The sequence below is a fragment of the Tachyglossus aculeatus genome, chromosome 10 (genome assembly GCF_015852505.1).
Source record: "Tachyglossus aculeatus isolate mTacAcu1 chromosome 10, mTacAcu1.pri, whole genome shotgun sequence".
In the NCBI taxonomy this organism is placed as follows: Eukaryota; Metazoa; Chordata; class Mammalia; order Monotremata; family Tachyglossidae; genus Tachyglossus; species Tachyglossus aculeatus.
The window spans coordinates 41,991,206-42,012,604 of record NC_052075.1 but is presented as its reverse complement, the minus strand read 5'-3'; the positions used below and the strand labels follow the sequence as shown (position 1 = coordinate 42,012,604).

The 21,399-nt window shown below is 39.4% G+C and overlaps 1 protein-coding gene across 1 annotated transcript in view; it reads left to right on the top strand.

The window, feature by feature from the left end:
• The window catches only part of GRM8 (glutamate metabotropic receptor 8), a 438,522-nt gene that overhangs the window by 78,323 nt on the left and 338,800 nt on the right, over positions 1-21,399 (top strand). The window contains exon 3 of the mRNA XM_038752335.1: positions 10,040-10,256. Coding sequence (XP_038608263.1) covers positions 10,040-10,256 — 217 coding nt within the window. The remainder of the gene's footprint in view (positions 1-10,039; positions 10,257-21,399) is intronic.

Sequence of the window (21,399 nt, the reverse complement as noted above, 5' to 3'; positions counted from 1 at the left end):
TTGAAGAGGGAAGGGAGTGGAGTAGGATCAGCTACTTGATTGCCAGGCAAAGTCACTAAGGAGGGTTGACATGGATTTTACTTATAATAAAGTCTGTCAATTACCCTATTCCTGAAGCTCTGATGTAAAAAAAAAATACATTAATGTGGCTATATTACTCATCTATAATCAAGTGCACAATTCTGGGTAATTTTGGTAAAGAGAGGAATTCCAATCTTAGTTCAGGAAGGACAGTCCACTCAATTTCCTAAGGGTGGGGATCATGCATACCAACTTGTATTGTGCTCTCCCAAGTGCTTAATACAGTGTTCTGCACAAAGTAAGTGCTCAGTAAATACCACTGATAGGTTGAACTAATCCACCATTTATAATATTGCTCTTATAGGAAAGTTCGTTTTGGTTCCATTAACTTACAATGTAGTGTTCGGGACCCAATTGTGCCATAAGTCTGAAGACTCTGAGTTCAAAATAAAAACATGAAAAAGATGCCCTTACCCTACCCTTTCTCCTCTTTCTCCCTTTTCCTTCCCTCATGCCCCATCAGCATTCACTGCAGCCCAGGTATAAAAGAACATGTTGACCCCGTAGCAGTGCTCTTTAACTGGTGAAGAAACTTTCAGGAGTGTCCAAACAATCAGTGGCATTTATTGAGTACTTACTGTGCAGAGCACTGTACTAAGTGCTCGGGAGAGTACAATACAGCAGAGGTGGTAGACACATTCCCTGCCCACAAGGAGCTTATGGTCTAGAGGGGTAGACAGACATTAAGACAGGTACTTTTTGGAGGCAGAATTTTAAAAATGGAATGATCCAAAAATAGGAATGTATTGAAGATTAAAAAGTTATTTCTAAATTCAGAACCTCCCCCACTCCATTCTCTAATTGTTCACCCCATGCAGTTTCCCAGGTTGCACCCTTTTTTTCCAACTCAAAAATGCTCCTAGGGCTGAGCATTCCTGGTGCAAGTTTGGCTGTGGGACTAGGAATGGGGAAGTGGAGGGAAATGATTTCTCAATAAGACTGGTCCTATAGAGCAGAGCTGGTGAACCTTGAATAGCTGTACTGTCCAGGGAGGCCTAGTGGAAAGAACCCAGGCTTAGGAATCAGAGGATTTGGGCTCTAATTCCAGTTCTCCAACTTATCTGTTGTGTCATCTTGGCAAATCACTTAACTTCTCTATGCCTCAGTTTCTGCATCTGTAAAATGGAGATTCAGTGCCTGCTGTCCTACTTAGCCTGTGAGCCATGTGTGGAACAGGGACCGTGTCCAATCTAGTTATCTTGTCTCTATCTCAGTGCTTGGCACATAGTAGGTGCCTAATAAATACCATTATTATTATTAGCTTTTTATCCCCCCCAAAATACCTCCTACTTGCATTTATCTTTAATGTGACTGTTAGCATTTTCTCTGCCCTTCTGCCTTTCTCTCTTCCCCTATTGAGAGGGAAGAAAATCCCAGTTGTTTGCCTTTCCTACAGTAGCTGGGTGAATGGTAATGATAAGGCTACATGGTAAATTGGATCTCAGTTGTTCATACATTTTTGAAAAAAAATCTCATTTTGAGAAAAGACTCTAATCTCGGTACCTTTTCCAAAGGCATCTCCAGATTTTGAACCCAGTATCTTGTGCTTCAGAAGTACTCATTTAATCCAACAAAATGGTAATGGAGATGTAGATGTGGAACTTAAGAGTTTTTCCAACCCCTTGAGGATAATCAAGTTGACTGTACCTCCTGTTCTTACAGTACTATGCATGCAATTTGCATTGTAGATACAGTTGACCCATATTTGCTTTTGGCCGCTGGGGTATTAATTAGTCAAATCATTTTATCTGTTGTGACTTTACATATCTGTATGACAAAATGGTTATTAAAAGAATTACTCCATTTAACTGTCAATGGAATTAATGTCAGCGGAGGTACCATATTATATAGTTCCACATCGGAGATTTAGATGAAATTTCAGGCTAGCATGTGTATGAAATATTCCACAAAACCAAGTATATATGTAGCTGCCCTTCTTATTCAGTGAGCTGCAGATGGTGAAAATTAAGGATTAAAATCTTTCAGTCGAGGACCTCGGGACATAAATGCGAGTTCCATCAACCCTACTTAATGCATTTTTCTATAGACTGTATTTTGGCTGGCATCATGGAAAATGGTCATAATTTTATCCATGCCAAATTGGCATTGCCAAGTGTGCCTGGGATATATCTCAAAAGTATTGAATAGCATCTATGGAATTGCAGTTGGGTCACACCAGTTACAATTTGGTGATGTGTCTGGATTTAAGCCTGAATCACCACTTCTCCCTGGCTTTTTCCCCTCCCCTGCCATTCTGCACTGTGACAAATCTATGGAGTCGTCCTTACCTGGTGCAGAAGCTTAATAATTGCTATCAGTAAAATGATTGACTCTTGTTAGAGTAGGGGATTTGATATCCTCCCCTTTGCCACTGGAAAACTACTCTTTTGTTCAGAATGCACCCCCTCTGCTGTCTGAAAGAGGCGAAAAAAATATGGTGGTGACAGCAGTACAGTGATTAATGGGAATTATACAAATTTCAAACAACTGCCAACGGGAAAATGCGTTTGAACAGCCAAATTTCCTTATAAAAGCTCTTCCTAATTTAGGGGATCCAAATAGTTTATTAGTGAGTGGCAAAATGCCAGATGAAATTGGACATTTGCCAGCCCAAAGTTTATTGACTTCAATCCATTTGTTATAATTACTCACTTTTCTCTTTTAATGTGGTACTGCTGACATAGTTGAAGAAAAAAAATCAACCATAGCTGAAATTGCACAGTCCGGGAATCAGTGAAAGAGGGAAATTAAGCATTCAGTGGTAGCTCAAAGTCAGTAGTGATGGGAATGAGTGGGTGGGAGAGTTAAATTTTTAAGTGATTTAGCAGATGATGTTCAGAGAGAGCCTCAGTTCCACTGTAGCTCTTTCAGGGCAAATGATAATCAATCATTTTCAATGCTTACTTTATTTAGACAAATGCTGCTGTTCTGGGAAGCCCATTCCTCTTTTTCCTTCATTGAAAAAATATTTAAAGACATATCTTATTTTCAAGGTGAAGTCATAAAAGAATCAGGAGGTCAAAGACTGAAGATAATGGTCTACTTATTCTCCATGATCATGTGCTGGGAGTGGTGGCAGTAGTTTAGAAATCTTTATAATGAAAACCTACCCTTAATGTAGGGGAAAAGAAATTACATTTCCCTCCTCTGCCTTGGCATGATGATTGCAGTCAGGATCTGCTCCCCCAAACCGTAAATGATGGGTTCTCCCAGGGGTGGCCCAACTTATTAAATCTCCTAAAAGTGGCAGCAACTGTATTTTCTCCATGCCAAGAGTAGCACTCCTCCCCTCTCCCCACTACACTTCAGTGGCTGTCACTTTTAATGGGAAATGGTGAAAGTAAAGGGGTCAGTGGTCCAAATATGTGAAGGGGATAGAGGAAGAAAAAGGCAAGACAGGAAGTCAGAGACATTGAGACAAAGGGGAACCAACACCACTCCCACATTACAGTCAATCCATTCCTCTACTCCACTGTTGTAATTATTATGGTATTTAAGTGCTTACTCTGTGCCATACACTGTCTGAGGGAGGGGGGGAAGGAGAATAGATAATTAATTCTCATTTTCCAGATGAGGAAATTAAGGCACAGAGAAGGTAAGTGATTTCCCTAAGGTCCTTCAAAAAGGCAATGGACTTGACTTTTTCAGGACTATTTTTTTTTTTTTTTACTAGTATTTGTTAAGTACTTACTACATGCCAGACACTGAACGTGGCCTGGGGTAGATACAAGTTAATCAGGTTGGACACGGTCCATGACCCACAGGGAGCTCACAGTCTTAATCCCCATTTTACAGATGAGGTAAGTGAGGCATTGAGAAGTAAAGTGAACTGCCCATGGTCTCATAGAAGACAAGTAGTGAAGCTAGGATAAGAACTCAGGCCCTTCTGACTCTCAGGCCCATGCTCTATTCATTAGGCCATAGTGATTTTCATCATTTATCTTTTTAGACTGTTAACTGTTAGTCTTTTTAGACTGTTAGACTGTTAACTGTTAGACTGTTACCTAAATATGGGCTTGAATGTCTATATTAGGTCCTGCCTTGGGGGAAAAGGAAGGAAGAACTGGCTATGTTTCAGTTTATGTAAAATATATGCAATAATATTTTCAATAGCTCTCATGGGGTTGGCGAGTCTTAACTAAAAAAGTACTTACACAACATAAAGTGTTACTGAAATAATACATTTCTATAACTTCCATAATGCAAAAGCCTGGGCTTTCTGAATCATTTTATAGCTTATGCTCCAAGCTTCAGGTGGTTTTTGTTCTGATATTGCAATCAACATCATATACCCAGTCCATCAATCAGTGTCATTTATTGGAACACTTTGCACTTTAGTCACTGCCGAGCCAGTAGAAACGTGGAGACCAATAACATGGAGAACAGTAGGGTTGTCCCTTGGTTCGAAGAGAAAGCTGATAATTGTGAGACTGCATCCATGAGGACATTCGAAAGAGAATCCCTTGCCCATCTGCAAATTTCCACCAAGAAAGTACAATAGTAACTGTGTTCTGGTCCCCTGCCTTTGAGGTGAACTTTGCTCAAACACCAGCAGTTAATGGGGGGAAATGTGTATTCTACTGCCAGCAGGGCAAGAGCTTGAGTAGCTCTTAGAGATGTAGTTAAATTTTGTATATTGAGTAATCCACACTCTTTCACCCAGGATCCCTGTACCCAGCAACATGCTTTGTGAGATGGCTGGTAGGGAGAATGCTTCCTTTCTACCATTGCAATATGAGGCCTTCATCACTGAAAGTCATGGAAGAGGGTGATGCAGGAATATGGTGTTTTTCCTGTGAGCTGCCCCTTGAAAATAGTGCTTTGGTGCTCTTGACCTTGCGATGATGATCTTAAGCTGCTCTCGGATCAGTAAATTTAGTTCCCTCTTGCCTGTGGCAGATTTTTCCCTCAACACCATACTTTAACTCTCTTCTGAAGCTGTGGTTAGAGGCACACAAAAACAGTGAGCTCAATTTTTTCCCATTTGGAAAATGTCTAATTTCAGCCTGGTGGTGCTACAAAGGGCAAAGGTGTTGTAAACACACATAAATCACTTTTGCTTTAGTCAACAACACTATTGCCACATGAAACTGAACTTTTCCACCCTTTATAATATGTATATTATAAATATATACCGTAAATGGGTTTGTGTGCCAATCTTTCTTTTGGTGAGTTTTTCATTCCCTCAATTTTTAAAAACATGATTGAATGTCAATTGTCAATATAAATTTGCTTAAAGTGACTATGCTGCTCTTAAAATGATTGACTATCCTCTCCTCAGTCGTTTATATGGATTGAATATTCTAAATTTTCAATTTTAAAGTCAGTTTTAGAGTGGGTGTTCCGAACACCCTGACAGTTTTCCTAGTAATACTTTTCACTTACCTGTACACTCTTGTCTGTAAATCTCTTTAAAGATATTAAGTAATTAAGCTTCACAACACCCCTGAGAGAGATAAGTAATTTTACTCCTTTGTATTCCATCAGAACATCCAAATGAAGTCTAAACTACTTTATTTTCCAGAATTGTACTCTGTTCAAAGTCTTGTACATTATGAATTAAGAATAAGAAAAGTTGGGGAAAGGCAAAAATACAATGAAACTTCCTTTTTCCTCTGCACCCCCTTTTTCTAGCATCTGTCTCTTTGGTTGGTGCTATTCCTGACCAACAAAATGTTTGTTGGTTAGACCAGTTGTCTTGAGGCTGTCTTTTGAACAGAGTTTGAGCTTCTACTCTGGCACCTCAAGACCCTCTGTTGGTTGGCTGCCTCTATCTGAACTTACCACTCATTGGCCCCAGCCAACTCCCTCTGCTTTTAGCTAGGAAAACTCTTTCCCCAGGCCAGCTTTCCCTGACTTACCTCTGAGTTTGTGCCCACAGATGTGAAATGGCTTCCTTCCAACCATCAGTCCTGGCCTGCCAAATTGCTTCCCTGCTACTTTGGAGACTGATTCCCAAATTCCAAGTGCCTTTCCCCATCCAGTTTAGTGCCAGACAAAATCTGGAAGACAACATCAAGCCATCAGTAATATTTAATGAGCAATCTCAATAGAATCAGCATGGCCTAGTGGATGGAACACAGGCCTGGGAGTCAGAAGGACCTAGGTTTCGTGACTTTGGGGAAGTCTCTTGACTTCTCTGTGCCTCAGTTAACTCTTCTGTAAAATGGGGATTAATAAAGTGAGCTCCATGTGGGACATAGACTGTGTCTAACCTGATTAGCTTACATCTACCCCAATGCTTAGTACAGTGCCTGGCACATAGTAAGTACTTACAAATACCATTAAAAAAACCCCTTCTATGTGCAGAGTGTTGAACTAAGAGCTTGAGAAAGTACAGTACAGGTAATAGACATAATCCCTGTCCTCAAGAACCCTTCACTCTAGGACCAGAATTATGCTAAATGAATGTATGCACACAATAAGCTTTCAATAAATACCAGTCAATAGTATTTATTGAGCACTTAATGTGTGTAGAACACTGCACTAAGCACTTGGGAGAGTACAATACAACAGAGTTGGTAAAACACATTCCCTACCACTGACTGATTGAAAAAACTACCATTTCAAAACTGCTGTGCCATCTATACATTTGTCTATTCATGGCACCAATAGCAATTCTTCACATATCGTTTGACAGACTTAAGCATGCACTCATCTACATAAACACTCTTCCTTTTTCCTTCTATCCATAAATATTTTCTGAATCTATTGCCCCTGCTAGATTGTAAGTTCCTTGAGGGCAGAAATGAGATCTACTAATGCTGTTGAACTCTCCCAATTACTTAGTACTATGCTCCATACCCAGTAGGTACTCAATTCCTGTTTATTGAGATGAAATATCACCTGAAGTGGTTCAAAAAAGAGCAGTTCATATGTGACACACAGTGAAAGCATGATGCTGCTCCATCCATTGCTAGTTTTGAAACTATATGCAATGGTACTCCTGGGGACAAACTGAATGCTTGCATGCATGCATCTTGACAATCCAATCCAGGTGTGTGCATGTGGTTGAAAGACTAATATAGGAGCAACATACCCCCTCAACATTGTTCACAAGGAAGAATATATAAATATTCATTTGGCATCATGTTTCAAGCTTCTAGCACAGAGCACTGTACCAGGCTTTGGGATCATATATTAAAAACAGAAGTTCATTCAATCATATTTATTGAGCACTTATTGTGTGCAGAGCAGGGAGAGTCCAATATAACAATTTGGATCAGTGCTCTGCACACAGTAAGCATTCATTAAATAAGATTGAATGAATGAAAATCAGATACAACTGATAAAAATAAGTGAGCAAAATGCATTAGTAAATGTCCAAAAGGCAGAAATCCAAAAAGTCCACTCCTGCCCTTATCCCTTATCTTGCCTCTGGCCTAGAACTCCCTCCTACATTATATAATAATAATAATAATAATGGTGTTTAAGTGCTTACTATGTGCCAAGCACTGTTCTAAGCTCTGGGAGAGATACTAGATAATCAGGTTGTCCGACATGGTGCTTACAGTCTTAATCCCCATTTTACAGATGAGGTACCTGAGGCACAGAGAAGTTAAGTGACTTGCCCAAAGTCACACAGCTGACAATTGGCAAAGTCAGGATTTGAACCTGTGACCTCTGACTCCAAAGCCTGTGCTCTTTCCACTAAGCCACACAAAGACTTAGTAAAATCATCTCTCCAAGACTTTTCCTGACTAAAGCCTCATTTCCCCTACTTCCTCACCCTCCTCCATTACCTTTAGACTGGAATTTGTATCTTTTAAGCAATTGCTATTCATCCCGACCTCAGCCCTACAACACTTATGTACATATCTGTAATTTATTTTAATGTCTGTATCCCCCTCTAGACTGTAAACTCCTTTTCGGCAGGGATCATGTCTACCAAATTTGTTGTACTCTCAAGTGCTTATTACAGTGCTCAATAAATATTATTGATTATCCCTGGGAGAGATTTTGGTGACTGAAGTCGGGAGCAAGTTAGTTGCTACAACCCTTCTCCATCTTATGACCCGATCGTGCAGCCGCAGCAAAAATGTCACATGGTTTCAGAGCAGCAGACTATAGTTGTTTTTATGGCCGGAATTACAGAGGAACTGTTATGTACATCAATACATCCTGCAGAATGGCAGAGTTTCTTGTTCATTATTCACTGGAGGAAACCAATTATCTTAACGAATAGCCTGAGAAATTCACCCTGCCATCCTCTTCCACCTTAAACAAACCACACTGTGAGCAGAGAATGGCATTTAAAAGCTTACTATGTGCCAAGTACTGGACTAAACTCCATGGTGGGTACAAAATAATCAGGTCAGACCCACAGAGAGCAGAGAAACTCCAAGCAGGGGATGTGGGAGCGCTTAGAACAGTGCTCCAACGCTTAGAACAGTGCTTGCACATAGTAAGCACTTACTAAATGCCATTAAAAAAAGGCTAAAAGTAGATGAATTGGAGTTCATAAGAGTCTTCTCAGCTGGAGGGCACGTGGCATGTATGCAGAGGGAAGTGTGTATAGGGCAAGGAATCAGGGAAGAGAGGCAGTGAAGCATTACTGCTGACAGGGAGTGCAAGCTATGGATCTGGTTATTTGGAAGAGAAGCCTTTCTTCTATATCTACGAATGATGATTCATTGACGTTTTAGTTGTTTGAAGAAAAACAAGGGCTCTAAGGTGGGAAATGGTTTTTCAAGGCAATTAGATGTGTAGTGATCCAGCCTTTTCCTTTTGTGTTTATTTAAATCTTTTTTCTCACTCTCAACAATTTATATCAAGCCCATTGAATATTTCTAATTTATGCTCTCTCCCATATTAGATCGTAGATCTTTAACTTTCACCTTTTTTGTATATTACCCAACTGCCTAGTTCAGTGATCTTCCTTCACATAATGGGCTCTCAATAATAATAAAATAATAATAATAATAATAATGATGGCTTTTGTTAAGCACTTACTATGTGTGAAGCACTGTTCTAAGTGCTCGGGGGGATACAAAGTAATCAGGTCATCCCACATGGGGCTCACAGTCTTAATCCCCATTTTCCAGATGACAGAACTGAGGCCTAGAGAAGTTAAGTGACTTGCCCAAAGTTACACTGCTGACACGTGGTGGAGTTGGGATTAGAACCCACATCCTCTGACTCCCAAACCCGGGCTCTTTCCACTGGGCCACACTGCTTCTCAATAAATACTGTTGATGCTGATAAACCTGTGGTTTGTGGCTACAATGCCACTTCCTTGCTTATGAAAAATTCACATAAAAAGAATTGCAAATGAAGGCTCATTGTTAGTGCTCTACAACCTTTACCTTAGGAAACTAATCTCTTTCTTACCGAAAAATGAAAATCTTTATATAAAAAAGCTTTTTTGTAACAAGATTTGTCTATTTTTTCATTTTGGTAGAATGATGGTTGTTAGATTCTGAATCTTCATCTGCTGTATTAGTAGGCAGTGAGTTTAGCTTGTAATTTATTAAATGAAAAATCAATAAAAACAAAATCTCTAGAATGAAATGGCATCTAGCCTAATCATTTACCCTAAAATTCCTTCAGTTGTAAGTGTAGAATTTAAAGTCTAAGCCTAAGCTTATTTCAAAGGTGACCTTTTTTGATATATGATTATATTGCTCCTTTTTTCTTTATCGCTACAAACTAACCAGTTCCGTATTAAAGAAAAAAAATCAATTCTTATATACCAGAAGTCATGACATCTGGAGAAAAGGCAAAAATCATCATTTGTTTGGGGGAAACATTGCAATTTGAAAGATTAAAATAGTTTCCCCTCCTATTTTTCATGAAAATCAACTCAGTTCAATCATTTGTCAGAAAAACAAGGGTGATTCCTTTTCTGGATGGTGTTATGTGGTTTCTGATGTAATTTTGGATGTTCCCATCAAATGGGATAATAGATTATTTAAACTAATTTGATTTTGACTGAAATGACCTGTCTCTTGGTTTGCAGATACCTCAAGTCAGCTATGCATCTACAGCTCCAGAGTTAAGTGATAACACCAGATATGACTTTTTCTCTCGAGTGGTTCCTCCTGATTCTTACCAAGCTCAAGCCATGGTTGATATCGTGACAGCTCTTGGATGGAACTATGTGTCCACACTGGCTTCAGAGGGAAACTATGGAGAGAGTGGTGTAGAAGCATTTACCCAGATCTCCAGGGAAATTGGTAAGCTTATATTGATCAGAGTTTTGTGTTTGAAACCGACAAGTTGCTAAAGTTTCAACTGCACAACAGTCCATGTGGAATAATTAGGTCTACAGATACAAAATAAGGTGGTCTATAGAAAAAGTGAGACTGCATGGATATTTGGGTTCTTCTTAGATCTGTCAAGGTGATATATTGGCGCTAACTTAGAAAAGAGAGCAGCTAACAAAGGGTAGATTTTTCTAAGTGTCTGAAGAGTTCTCTATAAATGTGAATAAATGACTGATTACTTGATTGCTCTGAAAGTCGATTTCCATTAACTGTTTATCTGCTAGAGTTGTATGGGTTAGGATGGGAAGTCAATACTTATGCAGCCCCCAAACCTTTCTCTAGTGGTGCTTTCATTATCATAGTTGGCGTTCAACTTTAGTTTTTGTAACACACTCTTATGGTATTTGTGCTTACCTATGTGTCAAACACCGTTTGAAGTGCTGGAGTAGATATGAGAAGCAGCTTGCGTGGTGGATAGAACTCAGGTCTGGGAGTCAGAAAGTTGTGGGTTCTAATTCCGACTCTGCCACTTGTCTGCTGTGTGACCTTGGGCAAATTACTTCACTTCTCTGTGTCTGTTATCTCATCTGTAAAATGGGGAATTAGACTATGAGCCCCATGAGGAACAGGGATCGGGACTGTGTCTGATTTGCTCGTATCTGCCTCAGCGCTTAGTACAGTGCCTGGAACATAGTAAGAGCTTAACAAATAAAACAGTTATCATTATTATTATGGTGCCTAGCACACAGTAATGCTTAACAACTACCATACTTATTATTATTATTACCACTTCGTCAGGTTGGAGACAGTCCCATTTCCCATGAGGCTCACAGTCTATATTGGAGGGGAGGGTGCTTTAATCCTCACTTTACAGATCTGTAATTTATTTATATTAATATCTGTCTCCCTCTCTAGAATGAGCTTGTTGTGGGCAGGAGTGTGTCTGTTTGTAATTATATTGTACTCTCCCATATGCTTAGTACAGTGTTTTGCACACAGAAAGCACTCAATAGATACAACTGAATGAATGAATGAATTAAATGACTTGCCCAAGGTCACACAGAACAAGCAATTGGCAGAGCCTGCAATTAGAACCCAGGTCCTCTGACTCCCAGATCTGTGCTCTTTCCACTAGGCAACACAGATTCTGTTGCTTTACACTGCTGTTAGTTGATTTTAGAGTTAATTTTTCATCCAAAGTAATCTGTAAATAATAATTCCAATTTCAAAAGCGTTTTATAGGAAAATACCTCCATTTAATGGAGAAATTAATTAGGCATTTAATACCTTTCAGAAATAAAAAAGAGTTGAACCTTGGGAAGGAAATGCTATTTAGATGAAGGAAGGGATAAAGAGAGAAATGTGTCTTGGGAAGTTTGCTTTCTCCTTTCTGTTTTCCTTGTGGGTTTTATCTCAGAAATGACTCATTAAAGTCTTCACTGGCTCAAATACTCCCATAGAGTAAATAGAAATAATCAAAACAATGAGCTTAATCATATTGGTGAAGAGATGGTTAATTGCTCACTTCAGGAGATTGATATTCTATTTCAAGCCAATAGGATTCCTCATAAATTGACTGCTTTGGTGCAGTTGTGATAATGGTGTCACTTAATTGCTGCCAGCTAGATGTTCTGCAGGATGTATAGAATATGGTCTTTTCTGAACGTTTGTCCCCAAACTACGGTTGCATTATACTGGTGATAGAAGAAGTGAATATATTCTAAAAAAATGAATAGGTTTACTATTTTCAAGAAAGGTGAAGTTCAAAATCTGTCTTGGGAGAGAAATAAGCTGCTGAAATGGTAACTATAGCTTCTGAAAGCTAGATTAGTGAGCTGCTTCTCTGCAGATGTTGATCTTTGCCAATATAACACTCCCCAGAAAAAGGAAACAATATTAGTGTGTTTTAAAAAAAACTAGTGTTAAAACGATTCACTAGGTATACATGTGACCTTGAATATACTATGTGGCAGCACTCCAAATTTCTGGAAACATCATGAATTTTTTGGCATTATAAAGGGAACAGTTCACCAGTCATTGTTGAAGTGTGACACTCTGGATGTTTAGTGGGATTGCTGCCTTTTGGGGATGAGGAAGCTGGAAAAATATTACTTTTTTTAAGCAGCAGTTCTACACTCAGGTGTCTGACACAGGAAAAGATTTTGGTTGCAACATGTATTATCCCCATTTCCATCTTTGTCACAAACATGAGAAAATAATTTCATTGTTCTATGTAGACTACTAATATACTCAAACACTCCCACTCTTTTGATCTTTTCAATATTCTATGATCTGTTTGGTTGCCCATTCTAGATATGCTCCAACTAACTAACCCTTGGAAAGAGGGTGTGTGTGTGTGTGTGTGTGTATGGAGGTATAGTTTACTAATTTCAATGTGGAATGATGAAAAGGCCAAATTTTGACATGGGATATATTTTTATATCAATATCATACCTCATTTTAATACTGAAAATTAAAGCTGGACGTTAAAAAATGCTGAAAATTAAATCCTTAATTTTTCATTCATTCAATCATATTTATTGAGCACTTACTGTGTGCAGAGCACTGTACTAAGCACTTGGGAAGTACAGTTTGATATATATTAATTTGACAAGGATTATACTAGTAATAGCAGATGCTAGCCATTTCACCCATTTTGAATTCATCTAATAGAACTAATGAAAGTGCAATACTCCTGAACTATTTGATGCTGTTTCTACCACACAGGTAACATTTCTGTCACCCAGGCAGTGTGCTTTGAGAGACTTATTCTCTTTATGATAAGTGAGACCTAGAAATATAACACTGGGGTAATGACTACCACCCTCAAGCTAACATTAGTAAAAATTATGCTTTACCCAAGGCTTTAGTCACCTTTCCTATTCTTTTTTTCTGAATTTCCCTTAGTACTATGGTAGTCAAGAAATTTTGATATAATTTGCTGTTTCTTCTACTTTCCCTCAGATTCCTTAAGAAAAGCCATAATGAAATACCAGTGAAAAGAAAATCTATTTAGTGAAAAATGACTTTCTTGGTTTCATTTGACTTTTGCATTTGTAGAAAAATCTAAGCTTTCAAAAATAATCATCAGTATCAATGACAGTTATGGAATGCTGACAAGGGTGTATCTCTAGTAACTTGGACATATGCAAACTAAATTGAATGAAAAGTAGTCCTTGTCTACAAGGAGCTCTTGTTCTATAGGGGAAAGAGCAATATATAAACCTTGTAATATTAATTTTTTTATAACAGTAAGCTCCCTCTAGACTGTATGCTTGTGGGCAGGGAATGTGTCTACCAACTCTGTTGTATTTTACTCTCTCAAGTGCTTAATACAGTGCTCTGCATGCAGTCAACATTTAATAAATGATTGATTATCATAGTGCTCTCACCCTCTCAGTTCCTTCTCTGGGTCAGGAAAAAAAAATCCCAATATTATTCATTTTCTACACCTGCTTGCCACTTCTTGGGAGTGGGGTTTCTGTGCCACTGGGGGTCATGAGACTTCTGTGGTTCAGTACCCCTGAGTAGCTGGCTCTGTGGGTATAAATAATACAGTTTATCATTTTGAATGTTAATCTACCAAACATGAAACAAGGAATGCAGTCCTGCTGTCAACTCTGAGGTTGGAAGAAAAGTGATAAAACCAAACCATGCCACCACATTATCTGTCCACAATTTAAGAAACTTCAAATATAGTACAGAGGTGAAGAGGTTAAAATGAAACCCTAATTGAGCCTGCACCTTGTTTGCTTACAAGGCAGTCTTCCATCTCTCTTGTACTGTGCTCTCCCAAGTGCTCAATAAGTACTATTGATTGATTGACAATCTTATTCAGCTTTTCATGTATGTTGCTAGGCTAAAAATCTTCAGGGTGGCATCTCCCTAGACCGAGATAAATTCCTTTGAATTTCTAATCCATTTTATGCTTATTAAGTAAAGTCAAATGGTTTCTCTCTTTCCAGAAACCTCTAAGGTGGCCTTATGGATCTTAGGAAATCCTCTGTTAGCATAATCAATTTTCCTATTCCCTGGGTTCATGCCTCACTTGTGTCTGACTATTTCCGTGAAGACTCTAACAGACATTCTGGTTGGGTATTGATTTTTCTTATTTGATAGACCGTTTCAGTTAGAGTGATGTGAGCTCATGGCTTGCACCCAGGAGTTCTTGTGGATGTAGAATTGTATGATACTAGCTCCGTTGGACTTCAGATAAGGGTAGGACCTCTGTCTTACCTTTCTTATTCATTTCCTTTTTAAGAAATAATAGTGTAGTTCCCCATATTATGGTGAAGAATAAGGGCCAAATATTTATCTTACTGAAGATGAAAGTGGACAGTATCTTTTAAACTGGGATTTGTTTTTTTTAAAAAATCCCTTCATATGGCTCTGATCTAAAATCCAATTTACTCCTGCATCAAATATCATTGTACAGCAAATTGCTAGAACATACTTTACTGGTACTTGAGAATAGCAAAGAGGTTCTTCTGCTAATTCTCTACCACAGCCCAAACAAATAGCCTTCATTTCTCTGCACATGTCTTTAGCTATGTGTAATCTGCTGACTCATTCATGCCATGGGCTTTACATAGGCTTTTGAAGAGTTAAGGAAATAAGCCAATTTGCTTCACAATTTCTGGGCACAAAATACTTGACATCTGTCAAAGTATTTGATGTTGGGAATGTGGGAGGCCAGCAGGGGAGAGAAACAATTATTCTCTTCAGCTGAAAAGTGCTCTCTGCTTGAGTTTTCCTGCTTTACCTATGTCTACATCAGTATAATTTTAATAGGAATTTTTTCCCTTGATATGTAAATGAGATCCAAGATCCTATTCACAAAAATGGATTTTCACTAAGATGAAAACAAAATATTTTCAGTGACAGAAAAAGAATACATGAAATGGCAACCTTTCCCTTCAGATGTTCCCTGCTTTAGAACATGGATTCAAGCTGGCAGATCAATGTGAGAAAAGTATTAACATTCTAATATGCCATCTCAAAAGGAAACATTTTAATTTAATTGTAAGTTTTACTTTACATTTAGGCAGCTGAGTTCCATTGATAACACAGCAGTTCAAATTGCAAGCTACACTTAATTAACATTAATGCTATGTAACTAGTACCATTAGTTTCCAAGGCATGATTGAGAAATTGCAAAATAGAACTGTAGGTGCAGTCATAACGCAGAGGCTTTGTTTGGAATGATCCAAAGAAAGTTTAATTCATTTTTACCAACTATTATAGGACATGATCCAACAAACCAAGCACTTCGTACAGTGCTCTGCACACAATAAGTGCTCAGTAAATTTGAATGAATGAATGAATAAAATGACAAACCTGATTCATCTCAGCCTAAAATGGCTTTATGGAGGCCTACAACCATTGTCCCTCCCTGCTTCTCCTCTGGCCCTTCTGTCTCTTCCTCTCTCCTTCCTTTCTCCATAGACCTTTAAGACTGTATTCTCAAATTCTAAGCCTGAAAGCTTGTTATGGGCCGGGAATGTGTATACCAACTCTGTTACATTGTACTCTCCCAAATACTTAGTATAGTGCTCTACACACAGTAAGCACTCAATAAGTATGATTGGTTATTATCTGTCGACTTCTCCCTCTTTGGATTTCATCTTTTCTTTTTTCTTGAGGGTCCGTATTCATTTCCTCTTCATACCCACCCCTAACTGAACTTGCACAGGCCTTTCCAGGGATGGAGCCTGAGCAGAAGGTGGTTCCCACTATAGCTTCCCTGGGTGCTAGAGGCTCCAATACTTTCTCTACAGGCCACACCTCCTATCTCTTCACATCTTTCCCTACTGCCTCCCATGTGGTGATGCCCTGACATTAGAAGTGCATTTTAAGTGTGGGCCTGAATGGGTGAGGTGTGTGAGATTCTGACTAAATGGGACTAGACTGAAGCAACTCCCAAAGTGGATATTAAAAATGACGGTCCAGTTGATAATGCAGTGTCTTGGTTCACTTTGGGAACTTAATATTCACCCCACCCTCAGCCCCACAGCAGTCATTTACATATCCTTTAAATTAGTATCTGTCTCCCCTCTAGATTAGAAACTTTTGTTGGCAGAGAACATGATTGCCAACTCTGTTGTATGGGGAGCAGCATGACCTAGTGGATAGAGCTCAGGTCTGGAAGCCAGAAGGTCATGGGTTCTAATCCTGACCGCCACTTGTCTGCTGGGTGGCCTTGGGCAAGTCACTTAACTTCTCTGTGCCTCAGTTATCTCCTCTGTAAAATGGAGATTAAGACTGTGTGCCCTATGCTGGACAGGGACTGTGTCCAACCCAATTTGTTTTTATGCACCTGAGGGCTTAGTACAGTACCTGGAATGTAGTAAGCTCTTAATAAATACTATAATTATAATTCTTTTTATTAGTACTCTCCCAAGTGCTTATTACAGTGCTCTCCACAAAGTAAAAGCTCGGTAAATATCACTGATTATGTTCCCATCACTGCCATGTGAAGTAGGCAAACATCTTTGAATGAAAGCATAGAGGTTTCTTTAGTTTGGGTTATAATTTGACAGAAGCTATAATTTTACCCGGTAGCAGGTAAATTGTGTATGTACTGCTCTGAAGTGTGAAAGGAAATGTGGTTTTCTGTTGTTCCCTTTGGCCCAGGTTTTACAAGGGTTACTGCTTGTGACTGCTTCTTCCTTAATGAAGCATATTACTGGTTCTGATTGGCTCTTTGCTCACACTTCACATTGGAACTTGTCATTTGGGAAGATAGCTTTGTATTCAACTGTTCCTGAGCCCTCTTTCTTCTTTTACAAATGATTTCTCCAAGTGCAACTAGGGTCTTATTAGCTTTGGCAAATATGTTTTCCCTCACATGCTCAGTCCAAAGAACTCCTGCTCTCTATTTCTTCTTTATTTAATTTGTATTTCTTTATCCAAACAACTCTGCCCTAGAAGAAGAGCTCCAGCTAATTACTTTACCCATTTAGATGGGCAAGAATAATGCTGGATTTGTATTGTTGAAGGTATTTTAACAATAAAACACTGTTCTTCCCCCCCATGAGATCTACAATACTATATCAAAACCAGTCAACTTGCTAAATCATTTTCATAGGTCTCGGGAGAATTAGACTTGGGATAGGGAGAGTATTTTCATAGATCTACTTAATACATTGCTAGCTAGGCAATAAATGCTGTTTCCTAGGAAGAAGTTAAGATAAATGATTTATAAAAAAAAATACCAGGCTGTAAATAAGAAGCATACTCACTTCTGTGTGCTGATTTTCTTAAGGGTTTATTCCCAAGGTAGAACTATGTGGTCAAGGCCTGATTTTTCAGGGTCTGAATATCTATGCCTTTCTTGGTTCCTCCTTCTCTTCTTACACCTCCTCCTTTCCTGGTCTGCTTAGCTTTTGGCTCTCTAGACTGTGAGCTTCTTGTGGGCTGGAATTATGCCTACCCATTCTGTCGTTAAGAATACTAACTGTGGTATTTTTTAAGTGCTTCCTATGTGCCAGCCACTATACTAAACACTGGTGTGGGCACAAGCAAATGGGGTTGGAAACAGTCCCTGTCCCATATGCTGCTCACAGTCTCAATCTCCATTTTACAGATGAGGGAACTGAGGCCTAGAGAAATGAGGTGACTTGCCTAAGGTCACACAGCAGACATATGGCCGAGACGGGATTAGAACCCATGACCTTGTGACTCCCAGCCCCTATCTCTATCCACTATGCCATGCTGCTTCTCTCCCAAGTGCTTAGTACAATGCTCTGCATAGAGTAAGCACTCAGTAAATGCCATTGATTTATTTCAGTGCTCATTAGTATTGCCATCAGGGGTGGCAGGTGGAAAGAGGTGAAGCTCACTTCAGTCCACGTAGAAGCAGTGTGGCTTAGTGGAAAGAGCATGGACTTGGGAGTCAGATGACGTGCTGTGTGACCTTAGGCAATCTGCTTAAGTTCTCTGTGCCTGTTACCTCATCTGTAAAATGGAAATTAAGACTTTGAGCCCCATGTGGAACAATCTGATTAGAACAGGGCTTGCCATATAGTAAGCACTTAAAAATGCCATTATTATTTTTTTTATTATTATGTTCACAGCTCTGATGAAAATCTTGGTGAGGTTAGAGGTTGAAACAGGTTTGTACCCAGACAATTTTATGTTTGTGGTGTGGCCCTAGTCTTGCCCCTATTACCATTAGTTATATTTTATATTATGTTATGATATTGTGTATTTAGTTTTACACCATGCAGCTAGACAGTAGTGTTGTCAGTTCTTGGACTGGGTAGAATGGGGTTAGGTTCTGATGGAAGGTGCCCATGTCTCTCTCCATTTTTTTATAGTATTTGTTGAGTGCTTACTATGTGCCTGGCACTGTACTAAATGTTAGGATAGATATAAGCTTATCAGATTAGACAAAGTCCCTGTCCCAAATGGGGCTCACAATCTTAAACCCCATTTTTCAGATGAAGTAACTGAGGCACAGCTAGGTTAAGTGACTTGTGCAAGGTCACACTGCAGACAATTGGCAGAGCTGGGATTAGAACCCATGATCTTCTGATTCCCGGGCCTGTGCTCTATCCACTGTGCTACACTGCTTCACCACAAGTGTAATGTGAACTTGGGCAAGTTACTTTACTTCTCTGTGTCTGTTACCTCATCTGTAAAATGGGGCTTGACATTGTGAACCCCATGTGGGACAGAGACTGTGTCCAACCTGATCTGCTTGTATCCACCCTGGCACTTAGTACAGTGTTTGGCACATAGGAAGTGCTTAACAAATACCACAATTATTATTATTATTATTATTACAGGGAACAGCAAAATTGAGCCCATTAATTCAGTCTAAAGGGGGACAAAGTCCAGTTGCAAAGTCTGAACTTTAACACTTTAAAGAAGAAAATACATTTTTACTACAAAACTATAAGTGTGTATCCTGAGAGTCAGGCTGAGTTTAGGTTCAGCTTCTCTTTGACTCTTTAACTGCCAACAGCAGCTGGAGAGTCGTTCCCTTTTCTCTCTCTCCTTCCTTTGTCTACAACCCCCTCTGATTCTCAGCTGTCTCTAGAAACCTCCTGGGTTTACAACTAAACTGAGACTTTGTTAAGCACAAGGCAGATCAAATATTTCCTTCTTTAGATCAAAGCTTGCCTTCTTTTGGCAGCAGTTGAGAAGGCAAAGGGAGGAAGCAAGAGGTTGGATTTTTCATGAATTCTATTTGGGGACAGGAAATGATTGCCAAAGCCCTTGTAATGCTGTTGCCCCCCCTACCCCTCCCAACACAAACAAACACACATGCTCACACTCACCTACTCACTCACACTCACTCACACACGCTCACACACTCTCTCTCTCTCTCTCTCTCCCCCGCCCCCCCCCCCCTTTTCCCCCAAACTCCATCCCTAGGCAGTGGGAGACAATGGGAAGGATCTTGGAGATTGAGATACAGTGGGGCAGTGAGTTTTCCCAAGTCTCATCACCACATCAACCCTTTCTTCACTCCCATCACCCCTTCCCCAAGCCATCCACAGGCCAGAAAGTCAGCTCTTCACCATTGCCCACTGGAGGCTTTTTGAGACCCATTATATTGCAGAAGGCAAGTTATTCTATCCCCTCTGTGTCTAGTGAAGTCTGAATTAGTGCCTAGATCATTATACAACTAGGAGTCATGCAAGATGTAAACATGAATGTAAGAATGGGCACTCAAGTCTTAAAAATTATATTTTGTGTCAGTGAATAAAATTAATGGATGTAAGACAAATTCCAATCTTTCTACCATTCCATACTTAGTGATTACATTTGCTTATGGAAGTCTAGGGAAAGCTAACCCAGAGTTCTAAACCTTCACTAAGCTTGAAGTGCAGTGCATATGAGGGAGTAATTTTGTTCTGGGTCTTACTCTTCTCAAGATCTCTGACAGTAGGCAAGTTATTTAACCTCTGGGCCTTAGTTTCTTCAACAGTCAATATCTCCTTAGTACGTAAGAAGCAGCATGACTTAGTGGAAAGAGCTTGGACTTGGGAGTCAGAGGATGTGGGTTCTAATCCTGACTCTGCCATTTGTCTGCTGCGTGACCTTGGGCAAGACACTTAACTTCTCTGTACCTCAGTTACCCCATCTGTAAAATGGGGATTAAAAGTGTGAGACCCACATGGGACAACCTGATTACTCTGTGTCTACTCCAGCGTTTAGAACAGTGTTTAGCACATAGTAAGTGCTTAACAAATGCCATTATTATTATTATTACTGCTTCACAGGTGTATTTATTCACAGATAGCTTTCTTTAAAAGAAGTTTGTGCTGCTCAGAGAAAAGAAATCTGCTAATGATCAAAACAGAACATAGCCAAGAAGAGGTGTAAACAGCAAAGAATTAGACTAATCTAGCCAACCCAGAAGCACTGGAAAGTGCATGTTTCATATTCTACTATACATTACATGCAAAATGGACTGCCTCAGTCTGTATGGTAGAATTGATGGTGTTGTAATACGGAATGTTACTTTATAATAACAATAATAATAATTATGGTATTTAAGTACTTACTATGTGCCAAGTACTGTACTTAGCACTAGGGTAGATACAAGGTAAATAGGTTGTCCCACGTGGGGCTCACAATCTTAATCCCCATTTCTAAATATGAGGTAACTGCGGCACAGGGAAGTTAAGTAGCTTGCCCAAGGTTGCACAGAAGACAAGTGATGGAGCTGGGATTAGAACCCACAACCTCTGACTTCCAAGCCCATGCTCTTGCCATTAGCCTACACTGCTTCTCTTGAGAAGTAATTTAATAATGATAATAATAAATAGTTTAATAATTAGTCATAGTGTTTAATACTAGTATTTTGAGAAGTTTAAACCCTATCTTCAGAAAATGCAATTCTAAAGCACTGTGCTGCTTATAGTTTTTACCCAATGTGGAGAGGAAGGGTAACTGGAGATTTTTGAGAAGTGGGGAAATGTGTACAGAATGATGTTTTAGAAAAATGATCTGGGCAGGAGAGTGAAGTATGAACTGGAGACAGAGTTGTTAGCCAGAAAGATGGTGCAGGATGGTAGCTGTTTGAATGGAGAGGAAGGGGTGGATCTGGGATAAGCTGCTGAGGAAAAACAGAAGGATTTAGCTATGGACTGATATTATG